Below are 19530 nucleotides of genomic sequence, written 5' to 3'. Positions count from 1 at the left end.
ATATGCTTAGTCTAACGGAACTGCTTTCCTCCTTATTATTGTATTAATCTGAATAAACTTATATACTTCCAGAGATATAGATTTGTTTCATTAACTGTTTAAACAATTGCTTATATATTTTAACGTGCTGACATTCCGAAAATATCTCCATAAAGACTTTTATTTTTATGCTAAGTACCAGTTTAAATGCCCTATCGACTATCAGCCTCACATCCGGGTATCTGGATGTACGCGCGCCCCGTAATAATAATAATAATAATAATAATAATAATAATAAGAAGAAGAAGAAGAAGAAGAAGAAGAAGAAGAAGAAGAAGAAGACAATGGCACAGAGATGCAAATGCTATTTCTAGTCGAGTGTTTCTAGTTTAGCTTAGCCACTCCCGGAAGCTAGCCAGGCATATGAGCGGTGCATTATGGGACATTGAGGTTTTTTAAGTGCATAAACTCATCGCGAGTTAAATACTTCGCAAATATATTGTAAGAAATAACCAGACATCAACCGGTATCACAATTTGGTAATACGACGCACCGTAATTGGCTAAACATACATTAAAAGTACATTTTAAAGTAATGATTAAAACGAATTGCCAAATTTACTTCCGACATCTTTGTTGCCATAGTTACCAGGGCTCGCGCTGAAACATTCCTTAGGTCACCCTTGTCTTGATTGGTTCTCGAACAGTTGCGATTATTTATTATTTTATTTATTATTTCTAAAGTGTTTCTGCTGTCGCCTGAGACGTTTTTGTCTATACCAGGGGTCTTATCTCGGTTTGACACGAGTTATTTTATTGTTTTTTTGTAGTTAATTTGAGGTCTTTTCTCACTGTTAGCTGATAGCACGATGCTAAGTTCCAGCCTCAGTACAAACAGCAGAGGGGAAAGTCAAGTAAGTTCAAAAAACACATACCTGTTTTACTGTAAATACACTTCTAATAAATAAAATATGTTTGTCAGTCACTACTACAGTGTACAGCTACCTACTCTACTGATATCTTAATTATTTACTATCTTAAACATTTCCCCAATTACTGTTACAAAATGCTGAAACTGGAGACTCCTTCCAAGAACGTTACATAGATATAAATGTAGCTGTAAATAAATTACTGTGTGTGTGTGTGTGTGTGTGTGTGTGTGTGTGTGTGTGTGTGTGGACACAGACGCAGATGTGTGTTGGTTTATCTGGACGACAGCGCAGACAGACCGGACACACTAATCGCTGTCAGTTGGCTCCGCCCCTACCTGGTGATCTGCTGGGCCAGTCCCAGTTAGAGAGGGCGACCAAGTCAGGGATCTATGACTACACACCTCACAGATCTACAAAGTCAGGTGAGAGCCTGTTTAGCAAGCAGAACTTGTTTTACTTTGTTTATTTCTTTATAGTTGATGAAGGTGAGTGGAATTCCCATAGGATTAAATGATGAGTTTTGGGAATAAAAGACAGAAAGCTGTGTATTAGTGTGAGAGTTGATATTGAATTTGGCATGTCCGGTGCCATGAGCATCTCTGTGAGGCCGTGGGTGAGTGTTTTGGCAGATGGCTGTATCGTATGAGTGCCACACCACAGCGGGTGACCTCAGACCCCACACTCTTGTGCGCTCTTGCTCGCTCGCTCTCTCTCTCTCTCTCTCTCTCTCTCTCTCTCTCTCTCTCTCTCTCACTCTCTCTCTCTTTCTCAAACAGCTCTGCCAACACGGTGCCATGAAGCTGGCAGTAGCTCTGGACCGGCCTCCTGGAGAGCTGGCACAGGAGTTTATAAGAAATGCAAATAAGCCAAGGGAGAAAATAAGATGACAATATGGCTTTTATATCAGTGCCAGGTTTTAGGTGATGGCCGTGCAGGGGGCAATTGTCTGAGTCTACTATAAAAAAAAAAAAAAAACAGCATAGTGCATATCTGTTTTTGGTTGATGTAAAGGACCAGAACTGTAGTGAAACTATAAATCAATTAATCACTGTTTTACAGTCTCTTAAAATGTGTATATATACGTATATACATATATATACGTATATATACACATATATACGTGTGTGTGTATATATATATATATACATATATATATATATACTCGTATATATATATATATATGTATATATATACTCGTATATATATATATGTATATATATGTATGTGTATGTATACATACATCCATACATACACACACACACATATATACATATATATATATATAAAATGTATTTATTTATTTATTTATTTATTTTCCTTCCCTTAAATATTTTTTCATTCTGTATTAGCCTGCAGTTTGTCCAATTAAATCTTCCATAGCTGAAAAACTTCTCTCGTCAGAAAACTTGTCACTGTTCTCTGTGGGTTTAGATTGGGCTGGGCCATGGCATTGAGGATTTCAAATTACTGGTTGTTCAAGCACTTCAGTCAGTCCGACTTCCTCTTGCAAAGGAAATATGCTGATATACAAAATCACAACTTGCAAGACGTTTAATGTGAACGATTTCTGTCTCACACACAGCAATTCTTTTCTCACGTATGTTTGTATTCTAGTGGACACACTCCAGCAGTGGCGTGACGACTCTGAGAGCCAGCAGCCTCCTCCTCCTCCTAACGCCGTCACAACCGCCGGACTCCGGTACGATGCCCAGCATGTCTGCGCCTCCCGTTCAGCTTAGAAAGAACTTCTGCTCTCAGGGGGCAGGTTTCATGCCCACGAGGCCACACGCTATCGTTCTGGAAGAGGATCATCTTTAATTTGGCGTGTCTCTGCACACAATGGGTGGTGTAAAGAGGGTGGTGTAACAGGAGGGGGGTGTAGTAGACCAGTGCCAACCATGCTGGCACCACAAGATCACACAGACACAAAAGAGTGCAGAAGTGTCTGGACTCCAGCCACTTCCCCAGTGCTTTCCCCAGCCACTGGTTTCACTTCATCAGACATGAAAAATAAATTCAAAACATAACCACTGCCAGGACTTTCACTTTTGTTTAACAAGAAGTGATGCTGTTGAAAATAATAACCTGAAATCCGTCGACTTTATTTGCACACTTCAAAAAAAAAAAAAAAAAAAAATTTATATATATATGAGTACCCTTTTTTTTAAATACAAAAACTGCAAACCTAAATATTTATATATAATAGAACCCTTTTTTCCCCCAATTTTTTAAATTAAAAAACTGGAAACCTAGTTGTTCACTTCCACTTGAGGGTGTTATTATAGGAAAATAATCAACAACAGCATTTACAGCTTCTATTTTCCACATAACAGCACCTCACTCTTATACCACAGCATTTTGATTACTATTACAAATATATATTTATTTATTATTATATTTTTTTAAGCTATTTGAAGGTTCTTAAGATATTCAGAGCCATAAACAAACTGGAGAATGTAAAACAACAATTTTACCATGAGAAAAAAATGGATCTTGGTGATAGAAACGAGTCTCTGGGTCTCAGATCTGTGACTGTGAGGTATGTTTGAGTGACTTTAGCTTTCTCCACAGTGCATCAGAGAACATCCAGCTGTTACACACATCTGCAAATCCTGAACTTGACTTCTATGTTGTCTCTCAGCAAGTGGTTCAGAACGCTAGGCCAGGTAAATGGAGGCCATGTCCTCACACACACACACACACACACACACGTTTGCAGATATCATGTCAGGGTTTAATGCAGGTGTTCATTCCAGACGCAGTGCTGGATTGTTTCGGGAGCATCTGGGAGCTGCACTGTCCGTACCTGTGTGAATCAGAGACACTCGCTGAACTCTACAGAAAATCCGAGAAGCAAAGGCACACACTGCTCCAGGAAAAAGCCGGTGACTGGATCAATTACTACATTTTCATCATTCCACACTAGATTAGAACGAGAATGTGTAACACACAGAGACATTTAATGGAGTCATCCTTGTGTCACTCAAGAGATGAGCACACTGAAGCAAATTATTTTAGAATCAACATTCACTGATGTCACTGATGTTGATATTATTCCTCATCTAAATCTCAGAGAGCTCCCAGGCCCTTATGTGCAGATACAGCTGATTTCTTTTTTTTTTTAAGGCAAATTTAATTTGCAAGATTAGTCTTCCTAATCTTAGCTGGAGCTCAGAGATGTAGCGTCATGCGGAACTTTCTGTTTTCTCACAGAAAATGAGCTCCCACGAGAACTCAGATTCTAGACTGAGCAATAATTCATGCACTTTCTTGGTGGGTTTGTATTGGATTACTTCTGTTGTGTGTGTGTGTGTGTGTGTGTGTGTGTGTGTGTGTGTGTGTGTGTGTGTGTGTGTGTTTAGCTATTATACATTCTATTCACATTACAAACCTAGTTTCCAGGGACAGCTGTTATTTCATTTTTTTGGCATGCACTTCACTTTATTTCATAATAAATGTCACCCCAGTTCAGATTTCTACATCAGTGAGTTCAACAGCACCACCTACAGGTCAGAATAAAAACAAACAGAACGGTGCGGGGAGATGAGCTACTATGGGGCTGATTTCTTTCTCTCCCAGACTCTATATTAATGCTATTAATGCACACATTCAGGGACTGTCTCATCCTGTCTAATCCAGCTAACAGCCCTGAAAATAACTGCAGGAAGAGAAAGGGATGGGATATATATATATATATATATATATATATATATATATATATATATATATATATATATATATATATATATATATACGTATATATACGTATATATATATATATATACATATATATATATATATATATATATATATATATATATATATATATATATATATATATATATATTAAAGTTAAATTGTGTATTTTTAAGGAATATGATATTTTTCATTTAGCAACAGAGACAAGAATTCAGTTTTGATTCAGCTTTTGGATTCAGCAAAGTTTTAAATAATAAAAAAAATCTCTTTTGGAAAATTAGGGTGAGACACACACACACATAAGGTCTTGTACTTCTCTCTGCTGCTTTAGAGTTTTTAAGAAACTCTGAAGACATCTCCACTTCAACTGTGCAGGGAATAAATATTTGTTCTCACTATAATCAGCCCACCGGCTTCAAGTGGCTAAAACTGGCTAACCTCCCTAGGCATAGCCTTAAACTGACAATAGGCAAACATTTTATTAGCTGATTGATCCGACTGAATGAGCTGCTGTTTAATATGCCATGTTTCTTTATCAGGGATTTATAGAGCATTTCATTGCAGTAAAATGTTTTATCTTATATTAGTGTGTGGTGTGTGTATGTGTGTGTGTGTGTGTGTGTGTGTGTGTGTGTGTGTGTGTGTGTGTGTGTGTGTGTGTGTGTGTGTGTGTGTGTGTTTCTTGCAGAGAGCAGTGTAAAAGAGAAGTTTGTGTCTCGAGGAGGGAGAGAGATAAGACTTAGGCAGGACGGAGGAATGGCAACGAGTCGAGGCAGATTCATACGTCCCATCCTGCTCCAGCTGAACATAAAGGATCTGTCCATCACAAAAGATTGTAAATCACATTCAGTAGAAGTGTGCTAATGTGGGTGCTTATACAAATACACAGCAGGGTTTAAAGCACTCACTTCATTCATTATCATGCTCTTAATCCGAGCAACGTGAAGCCAGCCAAGCGCTATCCACCCTCTACCTCATACATGAGCCCATAGACATCTATGATTGACACAGATTGCTTACACAGAGCATCTTAAATGTGTAATGTTGAGAAATCAGTATAACATATGTAAGGATTTAAAGTCTCTCTCTCCCTCCCCCAGCTCTTTCGTTTGCCCTGAGGTCTATGTACAGGTGTGATGAGAGTCCTGATCAGTGGAGCGAGGCCGTGCTGTGCACCGCAACCATGCTGCGTCTGCCACAGCTAAAACAGCGGTCAGTGTATTGTTATTTATTTATTATTATTTTTTTAAACATCATCACTCATCAGTCAGGTTAAAATCATACCTATTAATCAAACATATAAATAACAATAGCGATTTACCACTATGCAGAACAAAACAATATACAATAAAGGAACGCATCTAATAAAAACACATACAGTAAAGAAAGTGTGTGTGTGTGTGTGTGTGTGTGTGTTTGAAGGCAGATGAATGTATGAGTTAGGAGAAGTGTATTTACACTACATGTAGATCCTGACAGTCATATAGTTTTCACATGATATAATCCAACATTGGACACCCATATTCTATTCCATTCATTAACTCCACCCCCAGGTCTCAGGAGACACACACACACACACACACACACACACACACACACACAGCTGAGTCATATCCTGCATTGTAGGTGGGTCAGGGATTTTACTCCCACATCCTTTAACATGAAGTGCCTGTTAGGGAAACATTATTAATGTTACTGTTACATCACTACACTCTACACAAAGAAAACACATCACACGGTTACACAAATATACAGACCTGAAGACACTCTAACATCTGCACACACACCTGGGCACAGCCTCAAACACTCTACATTCTACATGCTCTCTCATTCTCTCTCTCTCTCTCTCTCTCTCTCTCTCTCACACTCACACACACACACACACACGTATTAAAACAACAGACAGTAAAACAACAGACAGCGAGATGAAAACACACACACACACACGTACAGATGACAGACAGTCAGTTTATCGATGGTGGACAGAAAGATTTACTGCACAGTGCCAGGAGTTTATTAAAACACATTCAGCAATGAAATTCTCAGCACATCAAACCTATGAAAGGTTATGACGACCCAAACACACACAGGAATAAAAGGTATTCGATTGGAAGAATATTGTTTCAAAATGACATTTGATAATCTGGAATCTCATTACTGTGAACTCAGCAGCTAGTATACAATATGATTCAATATTTGACTTCATTCTTATTTACTTACTTTATTTTGAGCACCTGTTACCGGTGTTTGTCTATTGACAGGTGTCTGAAAGAGATGATATCCAGCGTCAGCTTTTCAACAGCGTGTGACTTTCACCGAGTTTCCTGTAAGGTGAGAGAGATGCACTTGTTATATATATATATATATATATATATATATATATATATATATATATATATATATATATATATATATATATTATTGTAATATATAACACTAAAACAGTGGTAATGTCATTTATTCATCTGGCCACTTTGAGCTTTCAAGCGTTCTAGAAGATATGTGTGTAATGTGTGGTGTTGAGATGTGAAGTGTTCAGATGACCAGCAGGTGGTGCAGTAACCTCAGTGTTGTTCCAGGTTCATGGAGGAAATCAGGTCTACATGTTCTGTAAATATAAATAGGATGCTCCACAGAAACAGATTATGATACTCGGCGTAGGTTTTGTAAGGAGACGTTTATTTCGACTTAAGATAAATCACTGATATAAAGGAACGCTGGAAACACTTATTATTGGAAAATGTTCCGTTTCAGTGTGGTAACTGTAAAAGTTTCCTGTAACAGCACTGCACACACGTTTTCGCTTTCTTTGTGTGTTTTAGTACAAGCACACGAGTCTTCAGCAGGCGTGCGAGAGATGGCTGGAGCTGTTTCTCGTAACTGATCTGTCACATCGCATCCAACTCAGGGACTTGACGTTTGAGCTCTTGCACAAAACCCTGCAGAGCCCCAGGTCACTATCACCTCTGAGCCTTAAGATACGACTCCATGACCAGTCGCATGCTCTTAGTGCAGTAACATGTGCAGATTGTTATTTTGTGTGTGTGTGTGTGTGTGTGTGTGTGTGTGTGTGTGTGTGTGTGTGTGTGTGTGTGTGTGTGTGTGTGTGTGTGTGTGTGTGTGTGTGTGTAGACTGTTCACGAGCAACGAATACGAGCTTCTCAGGACTGTGCTGTACTGGATCTACCTGCAGTTTAACCCCCAAGAGCACATACTGCCTTCTCACACCACCATCATCAGCTTCTTCTGCAGGCACACACACACACACACAGTACATTACATACATAATAAAATAGGAAATAATTAACTCTAGGGTGGTAACAGTCACTCTGCTTCATTACAACATCCAGTCATTGATTATTTTCCTATAACAGCACAACACACACTGTTTTATTCCTTAATTCTTTGTCTCTGATTGTGAACTCACTCACTCACTCCCTCCCTCCCTCACTCACTCACTCTTTCTCACTCCCTCACTCACTCACTCTTTCTCACTCACTCATTCACTTGCTCACTCACTCACTCTTTCTCTCGCTCTCACTCACCCACTCACTCACTCACACTCACTCTCACTTTCTTTCTCATTCTCACACTCACTCTCACTTTCTGTCTCATTCACACAAACATACTCACACTCTCACACTCACTCACACACACACTCTCTCTCACTCACTCACACACTCTCTCACTCACTCTCACTCACTCACTCACTCACTCTCTCTCACTCACTCACACTCACTCACTCACTCACACACTCACACTCACTCTCACACTCACTCACACACTCTCACTCACTCACTCACACTCTCTCTCCCCTCTCTCTCCCTCTCCAGGGCTTCTGGGGCTTTCCTGGAGCAGCCTTTGGGCCTTAAGTATACTCCTCTTTTCCAGGCTCTTCGTCTACATGGTATCACAGAGCGTAAGTGTAGAATCCAAATTTCACAAGCTTCTGAAATAAATCCCATACTGCACATCCACACGTTTTTTTTTCTTGCTTTACATTTCAAATGATCATTTAGTTAGACTTACTGCTGTGATAACTACATACTTACCATAACAGCATTGATGTTAGGTAATGGTCATCTCTATCACTGTCATGTGCTTTTTTTAACTCTCCTGCAGACCTTTTCTGCATTCCCATGCAAATTATATATGATATATATATACATTTTTTTATTTCCACCTATTTTGTCGAACTTGTTTTCAACATATTAACATATATTTTATAACTTGTTTTCAACATATTAACATATATTAATATTTGGTATAATAAACCTCATTAATATACAAAAAAACAGAAATTTTGAATTATTTTCACTATAGAGGCACAAAAGTTAATGCACAATTACAGGCTGGTATATTTCAAAGTCAGGAGATTGTTTTGAAACTATTTTGACCATTTTTAATGTCAGTAAATAATAAAACCTGGTTTTTCCAGGTCAAATTGACTTGAATGCTTATAAATCAAAAGATTATACAATTATCACCATTGTGTGATCAGCTTACATTTGTGAACATTTTACACTTGTTACAGTATGTCTATTTTGCCTACCAGATGCCATCTGATCACCCAAAAATGGGCTACACACACACACACACACACACACACACACACACACACACACACACACACACACACACCACTCAAAAACATGGCATAATTTTTTGTGAATAAAACTTCCTTTAAACCTCTTATGCCTTTTATTATATTTAATTTATAAACAAACCTCATGAAATTATGCCATGTTTTTGAGTAAAATAAGCAGAAATGATTAAATATTATAAACACCCCCAGGTCAAAGCTGACTGATGCAACTAAATTCATAAATAAGAGAGAGGAAACAAATATGATTTGAATATGAAAACACAATGTGTGTGTGTGTGTGTGTGTAAAGCTTGTTGGTAGAAAAAGAATAGAAGATATTGTTCCCAGCTGGACAAATGCTTGTAACGTGTGAAATATTTATAAATGTGTAGCTTTTGTTTTTTCTAGAGGCCTAATGATTTGCAATGCCCAATGCTTGTGTGTGTGTGTGTGTGTGTGTGTGTGTGTGTGTGTGTGTGTGTGTGTGTGTGTGTGTGTGTGTGTGTGTAGCATCATTTTGGTAAATCATATTTTGCCCTATGCTAGGCAAAAGCATATCAAAAGTGTGACATATTTACAAATGTGTAGCTTTTTTTTTTTCTGGAGGCCTAATGAAATGCAATGCTCAATTTGTGTGTGTGTGTGTGTGTGTGTGTGTGTGTGGTGTGAGTGTGTTTTGGGTGCGTGTGTTAGTGGACATTTTATGTGTGCATTTTTGTGTCTGTATGTATGTTCATTGCACTGAAAAGGTTCATCATTTGGAACAATCCTGGTAAATTTCAGGCAAATATGTGGAAAAAAACCCAAGTTATGACACATTAAACTTTCCAGCAGGGTCAAATTGTCCTGTGGTCTGCAGGAGGGTTAAATAGAGTTAGGAACCTGCAGAATATACATCAGCTGTGATTCTTGTGTTGGCCATTAACTTGCTGAAAGGAGCATCATTCAGTCATGAGGCTGAACGAGGAAATACAGAAGAACTGCTTCTACATTCAAATATATTATTTCTCCTTCTACGCTTCTGTATAAAACGCTCTTGCTAATTACATATTAGCGTCATGTTTCCATGTTATTTCACTTCATGTCTCTTAGGAGAGCACATGGAGGAGATGCAGAAGATCAACGTGTTCCCTCACTCCTGGCTCCATTTCACCTTCTCTAACCTCATCTACTCTGTGAGTCGACACCAGCAAATAAACACACATTCACCCACACGAAGAAGTCACAGATAGGTTTCCGTGTACTATTCATTATATACGTTGTTTTCTGTTAAGGGCTTTCCACACTGCAGTTAACACCGGGTTCTCATCATTCTCATCATTCTAAACTCCACTTTTTGACTCAAACCTGTGTGCTCTATTTATCTAATCATGATTGTTGACACTGAAAATACGCAAATTAGTCATTTTAGGCCAGGGTTTAAGAATGTACAATGTGACACAACCGAATATAAAAGCCAGAATTAATTGTTGACCTCAGGTAATGTATTTTTTTCTCTCTCATCATAATGACAGTAATCAGAATTAGTCCTTCTTTCATCTGGTTCTACTCTCTGCTCTTGTGTTTGTCCACAGATCCACAGTGGAGGCAACATGCATATCACCAACTTTTCCAAGCAGGCCGTACGCTTCGGAATGATTGTCAACGAGGTGCAGCATTCCTCTTATGATTTTAAAATTGAGATTTAGCCAAAACAGGCATTGTAGAAATCTAACTCATACTTCACAAAAAAAAAAAAAAAAACAGGGAAATATATTTGGTGTAGTTAAGGGGTTAATATGTTTTGGTTTGGAACGATTTCTATAAAGACCGCTAAATATAGCATTGTACCTGGATCCATCTGTCAGAGAATATAAGAATAACAAAGAATTACTAGGGTGCTAGAACTGACCATTTGACTTGAAGAAATGCTTTTAATGGTAATATTTTTGATGAATCTGAAATCTGTGTGTGTGTTGTCCTTTAGGAACATTGCACACACACATTCGGTCTTTACGGCTTCTACTTCCTGCTCAGAGCTTCCCGGGTTGGAGAATCGGATGCATATGCATTCACCATGGAGGTCAGTGAATTATACAGTACACTGATTGATTTTAAGTTCCCCTCAAATCAGACGAGGTGTTTCACATCTTTCCGTTCCTCTCCCTTAGTTATGGACATCAGTATACTACGTTAACGGTATACTATATCTAAAATAATTATTTTGGCGAGATACATTTGTCAAAAACAATTCAAACATTTGGATGAGTCATTCTGTGCTAGTCTTGTGTAAATACTTTCTATAGTGTATATACCCCACTCCTCTGGGGCGTGTCTTGCTCTAGAGTAGCAGCTCGACAGCAGTAAACGTGGTAACGGTGTGTTTTTTGGCCATGCATCTGCACACACGTCTACATCGGTGAGAGTCAGTGATATCATTTTATCTCCCACTCAGACAAGCCAGATGACTCTCTCTCTCTTTCCCACTGGCGATCCTGTGGCTCTCTACCACTATCAGTAACGTGTGCGCTCAAGATCGCATCAAACACGTACCACATCTAGTCTTAAAATCGTTCTGGTTAAAGTGAGCAGGTGTGGACGATGCGTGAACCAATCACAATTAAAAAACATTAAACAAACCCCCCTCCCCCTCACTCTCAGAGGTTAAGACATTGGGACCCTGCACTAGCTGAGAGCTGGAGGACAACGCAGCCATTTAGCATGAGACCGGAACGCTGCGTGTGCTATAAGATCAGCGTGCAAAGCCGTGCATTTGGAGAATGGCAGGAAAGGAGCAGCGGAGAACTCAATCAAGTGTTTGGCTTGAGTAAACGCTGCTGTAGGAGCAAGGTAAACAATTAAACAATACACACAACAAGTCGTTACAAGGTATCGGTGCTTCCGGAGTTATTCATTTATCAATCTTTATTCCAGGTGTTTACAGTCGACAGACTTTGTGTGCCTGCTATGGTGACGCTTTCCCTCGCCTTCCCATCGGCATAAATTATTAACAATAATATGGATGTTGTAATCAGGAGTCCTCACTTCATTTACCTGTGCTTACATGATACATGCAGGAATAAAACACTCAGTGTCCTGCCGTTACAGGAAAGCACTCAGCACTGTGGTGTGATGATGCAGAGATACCACACTGAAGTTGATTTCTTTCCTATAACAGCACATGCCCAAGTGTTTTACTCCTGATACATCTTAGCAATGTGCCAACAATTCAATTTATTATTAAAGAATAAAAAATGTAAAAAAAAATTTTTTTAAAAATTATATATTTATTATATTAATATATAAATATTTATTATATATATTTATGGTATTTATAGTCACATTCTGTGTGAAGTAACTTGTCTTAACAACACTACAGCTATAAACAGTCATTCCCTCTTCAGTGTCTCTTTTTCCTCTCTTGAAGAAAACACATCGCTTGTCGTTACTGAAAAATCACAAGACTCTTTCCATAAATGTCTCCACACAAATTATCAGCTTTTTTTTTTTTGATCTGTTCAATTTTTATCAATGGATCGTGTGCTGTAGAGACAATAATGTGTATCATATTAACCTGTTTTACTGTTAGAGCTGCTGTTCCAGAGAATTAATAAACAACCAATTGGAACACAGAGTTCAGCAGGGCTGTGTGTATTTTTTTTGTTTGTTTGTTTTGTTTATTCTGCATTAAAATTTCACATTTCAACAGATTCACTGAGGTGCTTTGGTGCTGTGAGAACTTTTCCTCCTTCTCTTTTGTACGTCAGGTCTCCATTGTTTTCAGCGCTCCCGTTTCAGAGGAAAGGAAGCGAGTTTTGGACACGACACAGGAAGTACTCCCTGACCCCGTTTGCGGCGAGTCCACCACGTCCCAGTTTCTTTCATTCCGAGAGCCCTTTCTCACTCCCAAACCTATTTTAAGAGAAAGAGCAAAGCCGATTTCAGATTATTGGGAAAGAGACACACGTGAATGAGACACGTGTTATTAATTTTTGGTAAAATTAGGTACAAGATTTAAATGTATACAATAATCCTTTTAAAGCAAGGGTGGGATTTTCTTTAACGATAGAACTCACCTTTAATAAAATGAACATCAGACTTCATTAGATATAAGATGTCTAAAAAGTGAGTAGTGTGTAAACAGTGAGCACTATCAAAGACTGAGCTGCTTTGCATTTCTGACCGGCTACGTAACAGATAACACAAGTGTTTAAACAGTCCAGAAAGGATTGAATGTAATAGAAAAAAAACAATCCTCAAGAAAATCTCATCATTCTTAACCTGCTGTATTTATTTACTCAGAGCAAAGAGCTGGAAGGTCTGTGTAGATTTAACGAGAATCAGGGACTAGAAGTAAATTAGGGAACTAGTATGTTGTTTACTGTTGGTGTGAACAGCATGAAAAATGTCCCTGACTTTCCAACTCGAGTGGAGTTTTTTAGTTGTTTTCTGATGGTAGAAGTGATGGTGAAGTACTGTAAGCACATTAGTGAGCACCATTCACAACAACAAACACAGACTCAATCGTGTGTGACGTTACTAAAAGCAACCCGAACCTTCCAGGATCAGTTTTACCTCTTTTCTTCTGTTGGATGTCTGTGAAGTTACTGAACATCAGTTTTCTCACAAAAGAAATTTTCAGACCTCACAGAGGAAGTCCGTCTTCGAGAGAATTGCTTTAGAGGTTTGGGGATTTCCCTCTGGTTCTGAAACGATACAATATACCACACATACTGTATTTCCCTTTGTAACACTCACCGAAAGTTACCTTGTTTTGGATGACAGATTCAGCAGCTGAGTGGTTGTAGTCATGTACAGAAACCTAGTCATAAGCGTTCTGGTGAAATTGCGTAACTGGGGTGAAAACCAAACCGCCGTTCAGGTGGCCGTGTACATTATAATGAAAATGATATTTAGAATAAAAAACATATAGAGACAAATACGGCAAAGACGTGGCGACCTCTTAAAGAATTCTCTGGGCATGAACCGAAAGAGATCCACAGTCTGTTTGTTATCACCACTGGAATCCATGAGAGTAAATATAGCACACTCAGACACTGAGGAGAAACTTTATGTACAATTGAAAACATTTCACTCATAGCACTTTGTTAGTGATATCTTCAAGTAACAATGATGTCTGTGTTTTGCAGACGCTACTAGTGTAACCAACACAACAGATCTTATAGACTGATAGCACTTTTAGTCTGTGACCTAGTGAACTGGCAATGACATTCAATCACCTATCACCACTGTTCCCAACAACCAATCAATAATCACCACTGTTACTGACAGCCAATCACCAATCAACAATGTTCCTGACAGCCAATCACTGACTACCACTGCTCCTGACAACCAATCACTCTGCTGGGGATAAATCTGCATAGACAGCCCGTGGACTCATGGGATTGCTGGGGCTGTCTTAAGACTGTCAAGCCATCTTTGAGCTACTGTTGCGTCAGTCGGCCTTGTCGGCCGGGTCTTCCAAATTGCTCTGACATATAAGTTCCACTGGAGCTCTCAGTTGCACAACTACAAACTGTTGTAGAAAGGACATTATTTACATTTACTTTATTTACTGTCTATTGTCACTCAAATGAGGATGGGTTCCCTTCTGACCCAGGTTCCTCTCAAGGTTTCTCCCTCATTTCATCATCTCATCTTACTTCCACCATCGAATCTGGCATGCTCATTAGGGAAAATTGTTAGTGACTTAATATTAAATTTTTTTTACTGACTATTTCACTGTTTCCAACAGCCAATCACTAATCACCACTGTTTCTGATACCCAATCACTGATAAGCTCTGTTCCCAACAACTAATCACTGATCACCTCTGTTCCTGATATCCAGTAACTGATTACCACTGTTCCTGACACCCAATAACTAAATACCACTGTTCCTGACATCCAATCACTAATCACCACTGTTTCCAACAACCAATCACTAATCACCTTTTGCATTTTCTTAACTTCTGAACTAATTCACTAATACCATTCTGCAAAGCTTGATGGGGGTTTGTGATTTTGTAGTGAAATAACTGAAAATGTCTTGGAATTTCCATGAACTAGATTAACAGAGGTTTGTGGTTCTGTTTTGGACCAACTTCACAACTTCTTGTGTTACCATGAGCTAAATTGAAGCCAATTGCCTGAGGAATTGTTTAGAATTTCAGGAGTTCTGTGTCTACCAAACTAAGATCTGAGACTATTCAACACACTGCTATTTGAGCCCACTGCTCCGGGTGTGTGTTCACTGCTGTGTGTGTGCACTTTGGATGGGTTAAATGCAGAGAACGAATTCTGAGTATGGGTCACCGTACTTAGCCGTATGTCACTTCACTTCACTATTCACTAAATTGCACTATATGATCAACCCAAAATTTGAGCACCTTCTCTGCACATAAAGAGATGCTTTATTAGCCCATGTTGAGCCTAATTACAAACAGAGAAACCTACTGTGATCTGAAGAGCTGGGATCTGGACAGATCCTCACATTTCTGTTGAACTTCATGTAAGAGAACCAGTCCAGCTTTATTCCCTTAACCTTGTGTTGTTGTTTTTTTTACCTGTTTACTTCTGACAGGATTTCTTTCGATGTCTGTAAATGTAGAACACAGGAGACACCACGGAGTTCTGATTTTTCTGTGCTGTATTCAGTGCATCCAAATTCCTGGACTGATCTCATATAAACATTTTGATTGATATGCAAATAATCACAACGAATCAGTGAATATGTAAATGATCACCCTAGGATGTCATTTTGTGACTTCATGAAACATTTTGTGCACACTTCTTCGTGGATTTAAATGGCTTAAATTTAAATAATATTTTTTATAATTAATTAATAATTTATATACTATTTTATATATTAAAAGTAATATTTATTTAAATCATATTTATCACCACTAGAGGTCTCTAGTGAGCGCTTAAAATTTTGTAAATTAAAGCATTTTCCTTCACATCATAAAAATCTCAGGGGTTCGTTTCACCATCACTGGGCGAAAAAAGCCTCATGACACGACTCTGTTACAGCGGCTCGCTCTTTCTCCTTTTCACGCCGCCATTTACGACTCCACGTATATCGCGGCTTCGGCTCTTCTTCGTTGGTGTTTGGTGCTTTTAGCGGTGGGCCTGCATTTTAGCGCCACCTATTGAGCTGGAGCGCGAATTGACGAGGAGACTTTGGGGATTTCACTACACTACATGTTAAATAAAAAACTACACATCTTAAAAGCATATCTTTTCCCAAAGAAAGAAAGAAGCCCAATAGGGAAGTTACGTTCAAGGAGAAATCACTACATTTCCCATTGCGTCTGCACTTCCGGGTCCGTGGACACGCCCCGCCCCTCCTCTTCTTCCCCTCCATCCCCTCCCCCCGCTGTCTGTGTGTGAGGTAGCTTGTAGGTAACAGAGCGCTCGCGCAGTCGGAAGTTTGTGTTGGAGATGGGCTGAAAGTCTGAGAGAAATCCACCTTGGCGCGGACGACGAGTGGTTTTCCCCAGGATTTATAAACTCTGTAAGTGTTTACTGGTGACTCCGTGTGTCCATGTTGCCGAGTTTAGTTTAGGTGACGTTTAGGTTATCCGGCGGCTCCGATCTTATGAGAGCTAAAGCTAAAGCTCGCGCACATTTCTGCGCCTCCTGGGTGTGTCCTGGTTCATACGTGTCAATAAAACCAGGGTTAAAAGAGACAAAAACGCGCCTTATCTGTAAACTAGAAGATAGTTTAGTGAAGGCGGGAGGGAGAGTGTTGTACATGCAGGTGTGTGTACAGGTAAATAATGTTAGCTTGTGAGCTGTTGTTCCTCGGCACTGTGTTCATCACGTCAAAGGGAAACTTCACACACACACGGGCTCAAAACACTAATGTTCCTCCTGGGGCTGGTGATGATGCGCCTCATTTCCTTCGTGACACTGTCAGTGGCTGTGTCCCGCGATGACGTCACCGGGGGGAGCGTGATGTTAGTGTAACAGGTGAAGTGATGAGTGTGATGTTAGTGTAACAGATGGAGTGATGAGTGTGATGGTAGTGTAACAGATGGAGTGATGAGTGTGATGGTAGTGTAACAGATGGAGTGATGAGTGTGATGGTAGTGTAACAGATGAAGTGATGAGTGTAACAGATGGAGTGATGAGTGTAACAGATGGAGTGATGAGTGTAACAGATGGAGTGATGAGTGTAACAGATGGAGTGATGAGTGTAACAGATGGAGTGATGAGTGTAACAGATGGAGTGATGAGTGTAACAGATGGAGTGATGAGTGTAACAGATGGAGTGATGAGTGTAACAGATGGAGTGATGAGTGTGATGTTAGTGTAACAGATGGAGTGATGAGTGTAACAGATGGAGTGATGAGTGTGATGTTAGTGTAACAGATGGAGTGATGAGTGTAACAGATGGAGTGATGAGTGTGATGTTAGCGTAACAGGTGAAGTGATGAGTATGATGTTAGAGTAACAGGTGAAGTGATGAGTGTGATCTGAGTGTAACAGACGGAGTAATGTTAGTGTAACAGGTGACTGAGTGTGATGTTAGTGTAACAGATGTGTGATGTTAGTGTAACAGATGAAATGATTAGTGTGATGTTAGTGTAACAGATGTGTGATGTTAGTGTAACAGATGTGTGATGTTAGTGTAACAGATGAAATGATTAGTGTGATGTTAGTGTAACAGATGGAGTGATGAGTGTAACAGATGGAGTGATGAGTGTAACAGATGGAGTGAATAGTGTGATGTTAGTGTAACAGATGAAGTGATTAGTGTGATGTTAGTGTAACAGGTGAAGTGATGAGTATGATGTTAGTGTAACAGGTGAAGTGATGAGTATGATGTTAGTGTAACAGGTGAAGTGATGAGTATGATGTTAGTGTAACAGGTGAAGTGATGAGTATGATGTTAGTGTAACAGGTGAAGTGATGAGTATGATGTTAGTGTAACAGGTGAAGTGATGAGTATGATGTTAGTGTAACAGGTGAAGTGATGAGTGTGATGTTAGTGTAACAGGTGAAGTGATGAGTGTGATGTTAGTGTAACAGATGTGTGATGTTAGTGTAACAGATGAAATGATGAGTGTGATGTTAGTGCAACAGATGTGTGATGTTAGTGTAACAGATGAAGTGATGAGTGTGATGTTGGTGTAACAGATGAAGTGATGAGTGTGATGTTAGTGTAACAGATGTGTGATGTTAGTGTAACAGGTGAAGTGATGAGTGTGATGTTAGTGTAACAGGTGAAGTGATGAGTGTGATGTTAGTGTAACAGGTGAAGTGATGAGTATGATGTTAGTGTAACAGGTGAAGTGATGAGTGTGATGTTAGTGTAACAGGTGAAGTGATGAGTGTGATGTTAGTGTAACAGGTGAAGTGATGAGTGTGATGTTAGTGTAACAGATGTGTGATGTTAGTGTAACAGATGAATTGATGAGTGTGATGTTAGTGCAACAGATGTGTGATGTTGGTGTAACAGATGAAATGATGAGTGTGATGTTGGTGTAACAGATGAAGTGATGAGTGTGATGTTAGTGCAACAGATGTGTGATGTTAGTGTAACAGATGAAATGATGAGTGTGATGTTAGTGCAACAGATGAAGTGATGAGTGTGATGTTGGTGTAACAGATGAAGTGATGTTGGAGTGATGGAAGCTGCTGTGTTTGAACAGAGTATACAGCTATGGAAGTGCGCTAGATAGACTAAAGCACCGCCGTATCGCTCTCTATATCTGGAGCATCATGATCAGCATGGTGTTGTGAGTAACATGGGGGAAAATCTGAAACTATAATTAACACGTGTGAGACACGTGTGTTAATTCTAACCGTTACTACACGTCATTCAGGCTAGAACTTTCTATCAGTGCTTCGTTAAAATCAACCTACAGCTGGAAGTTGTGTAATACTTCCAGACGCAGTGGGCCTCGCCGGTGGGGCGTAAGATGGTTGAGACGGTTTCCCGGCCGTTCGGCTGAAAGTCTGTGTGTGTGATGTGCATTAAGGTCTGAGAAATGCGTTTATCAAGTTAAAGTCTACGCTCAGATTTCAGCCGTGAGAATAATGTCTTTAGGTGAAGTTCACTGCTTCTTCCATCAGTATTCTCTTCTTTCTGTTCTCCTGCCTCACACCACAGCACTGTCACAGATGCTGATAGAGCTGTAAGATCTGATCAGTGTGGTGCTGGGAATTTGCCTTGAAATGCCTCTTCTTGTGAAAGGTGCTGTAGTGACTACTTATGCTGATTATGTGAGCCGTTTTCTGCTCCCAGTCTTGACTGCTCTCAGCTTTTAGACCTTAATCAGTGCAGAATAATAGAGATTGATGAATAACTAAATAAACCTGTGAGTGTTTTGCTGCAGTGTAAAATGTGTA

At 39.4% G+C, this 19530-nt stretch overlaps 2 protein-coding genes and 1 long non-coding RNA gene across 11 annotated transcripts in view; 2 read left to right on the top strand and 1 right to left on the bottom strand.

The window, feature by feature from the left end:
* Positions 1-382: 382 nt before the first annotated feature.
* Positions 383-12440, top strand: btbd16 (BTB (POZ) domain containing 16). Of its 2 annotated transcripts, XM_047817295.1 has the most exons (17): positions 383-518; positions 809-892; positions 1164-1332; positions 2525-2609; positions 3482-3576; positions 3667-3795; positions 5298-5444; positions 5710-5821; positions 6871-6940; positions 7432-7562; positions 7742-7861; positions 8443-8528; positions 10287-10369; positions 10769-10843; positions 11161-11256; positions 11835-12023; positions 12108-12440. In XM_047817295.1, the coding sequence occupies exons 2-17, from the start codon at positions 848-850 to the stop codon at positions 12174-12176; spliced, it is 1701 nt and encodes a 566-aa protein (XP_047673251.1). In that variant the 5' UTR covers positions 383-518; positions 809-847; the 3' UTR covers positions 12177-12440. The 2 variants fall into 2 exon arrangements, with proteins under 2 accessions (XP_047673251.1, XP_027033249.2); XM_027177448.2 differs by lacking the exon at positions 383-518 and having other exon boundaries at positions 611-892.
* A 409-nt stretch (positions 12441-12849) lies between these two features.
* On the bottom strand, positions 12850-16439 carry LOC113662536. Its single transcript, XR_003445281.2, has 4 exons — positions 16161-16439; positions 15628-15769; positions 13749-13879; positions 12850-13085 (listed from the first exon to the last, which is right to left on the bottom strand). It is a non-coding gene; the product is annotated as an uncharacterized LOC113662536 (long non-coding RNA).
* Positions 16440-16533: 94 nt separating this feature from the next.
* The window catches only part of plekha1b (pleckstrin homology domain containing, family A (phosphoinositide binding specific) member 1b), a 31767-nt gene continuing 28770 nt past the window's right edge, over positions 16534-19530 (top strand). For 4 of the 8 annotated variants that reach the window (XM_027177456.2, XM_027177450.2, XM_027177455.2 and 1 more), the window contains exon 1: positions 16534-16687. The gene's annotated coding sequence lies outside the window, so the exon portion shown is untranslated. The remainder of the gene's footprint in view (positions 16688-19530) is intronic. The other 4 variants (XM_027177454.2, XM_027177452.2, XM_027177457.2 and 1 more) reach the window with 2 other exon arrangements.

This window comes from Tachysurus fulvidraco, chromosome 8, assembly GCF_022655615.1.
Source record: "Tachysurus fulvidraco isolate hzauxx_2018 chromosome 8, HZAU_PFXX_2.0, whole genome shotgun sequence".
Lineage (NCBI taxonomy): Eukaryota > Metazoa > Chordata > Actinopteri > Siluriformes > Bagridae > Tachysurus > Tachysurus fulvidraco.
Note: the sequence above shows the minus strand (reverse complement) of the source record. Positions and strands in the feature narration are given on the sequence as shown.

What these genes read in the sequence shown, in the direction of transcription:
- btbd16 (XM_047817295.1), top strand. Translation starts at nt 848, where the DNA reads ATGCTAAGTTCCAGCCTCAGTACAAACAGCAGAGGGGAAAGTCAA. An exon ending in TCTGTCCATCACAAAAGATT is followed by an intron (nt 5,445 to 5,709) that starts GTAAATCACATT and finishes TCCCTCCCCCAG; the next exon opens with CTCTTTCGTTTGCCCTGAGG. An exon ending in AACGCTGCTGTAGGAGCAAG is followed by an intron (nt 12,024 to 12,107) that starts GTAAACAATTAA and finishes TCTTTATTCCAG; the next exon opens with GTGTTTACAGTCGACAGACT.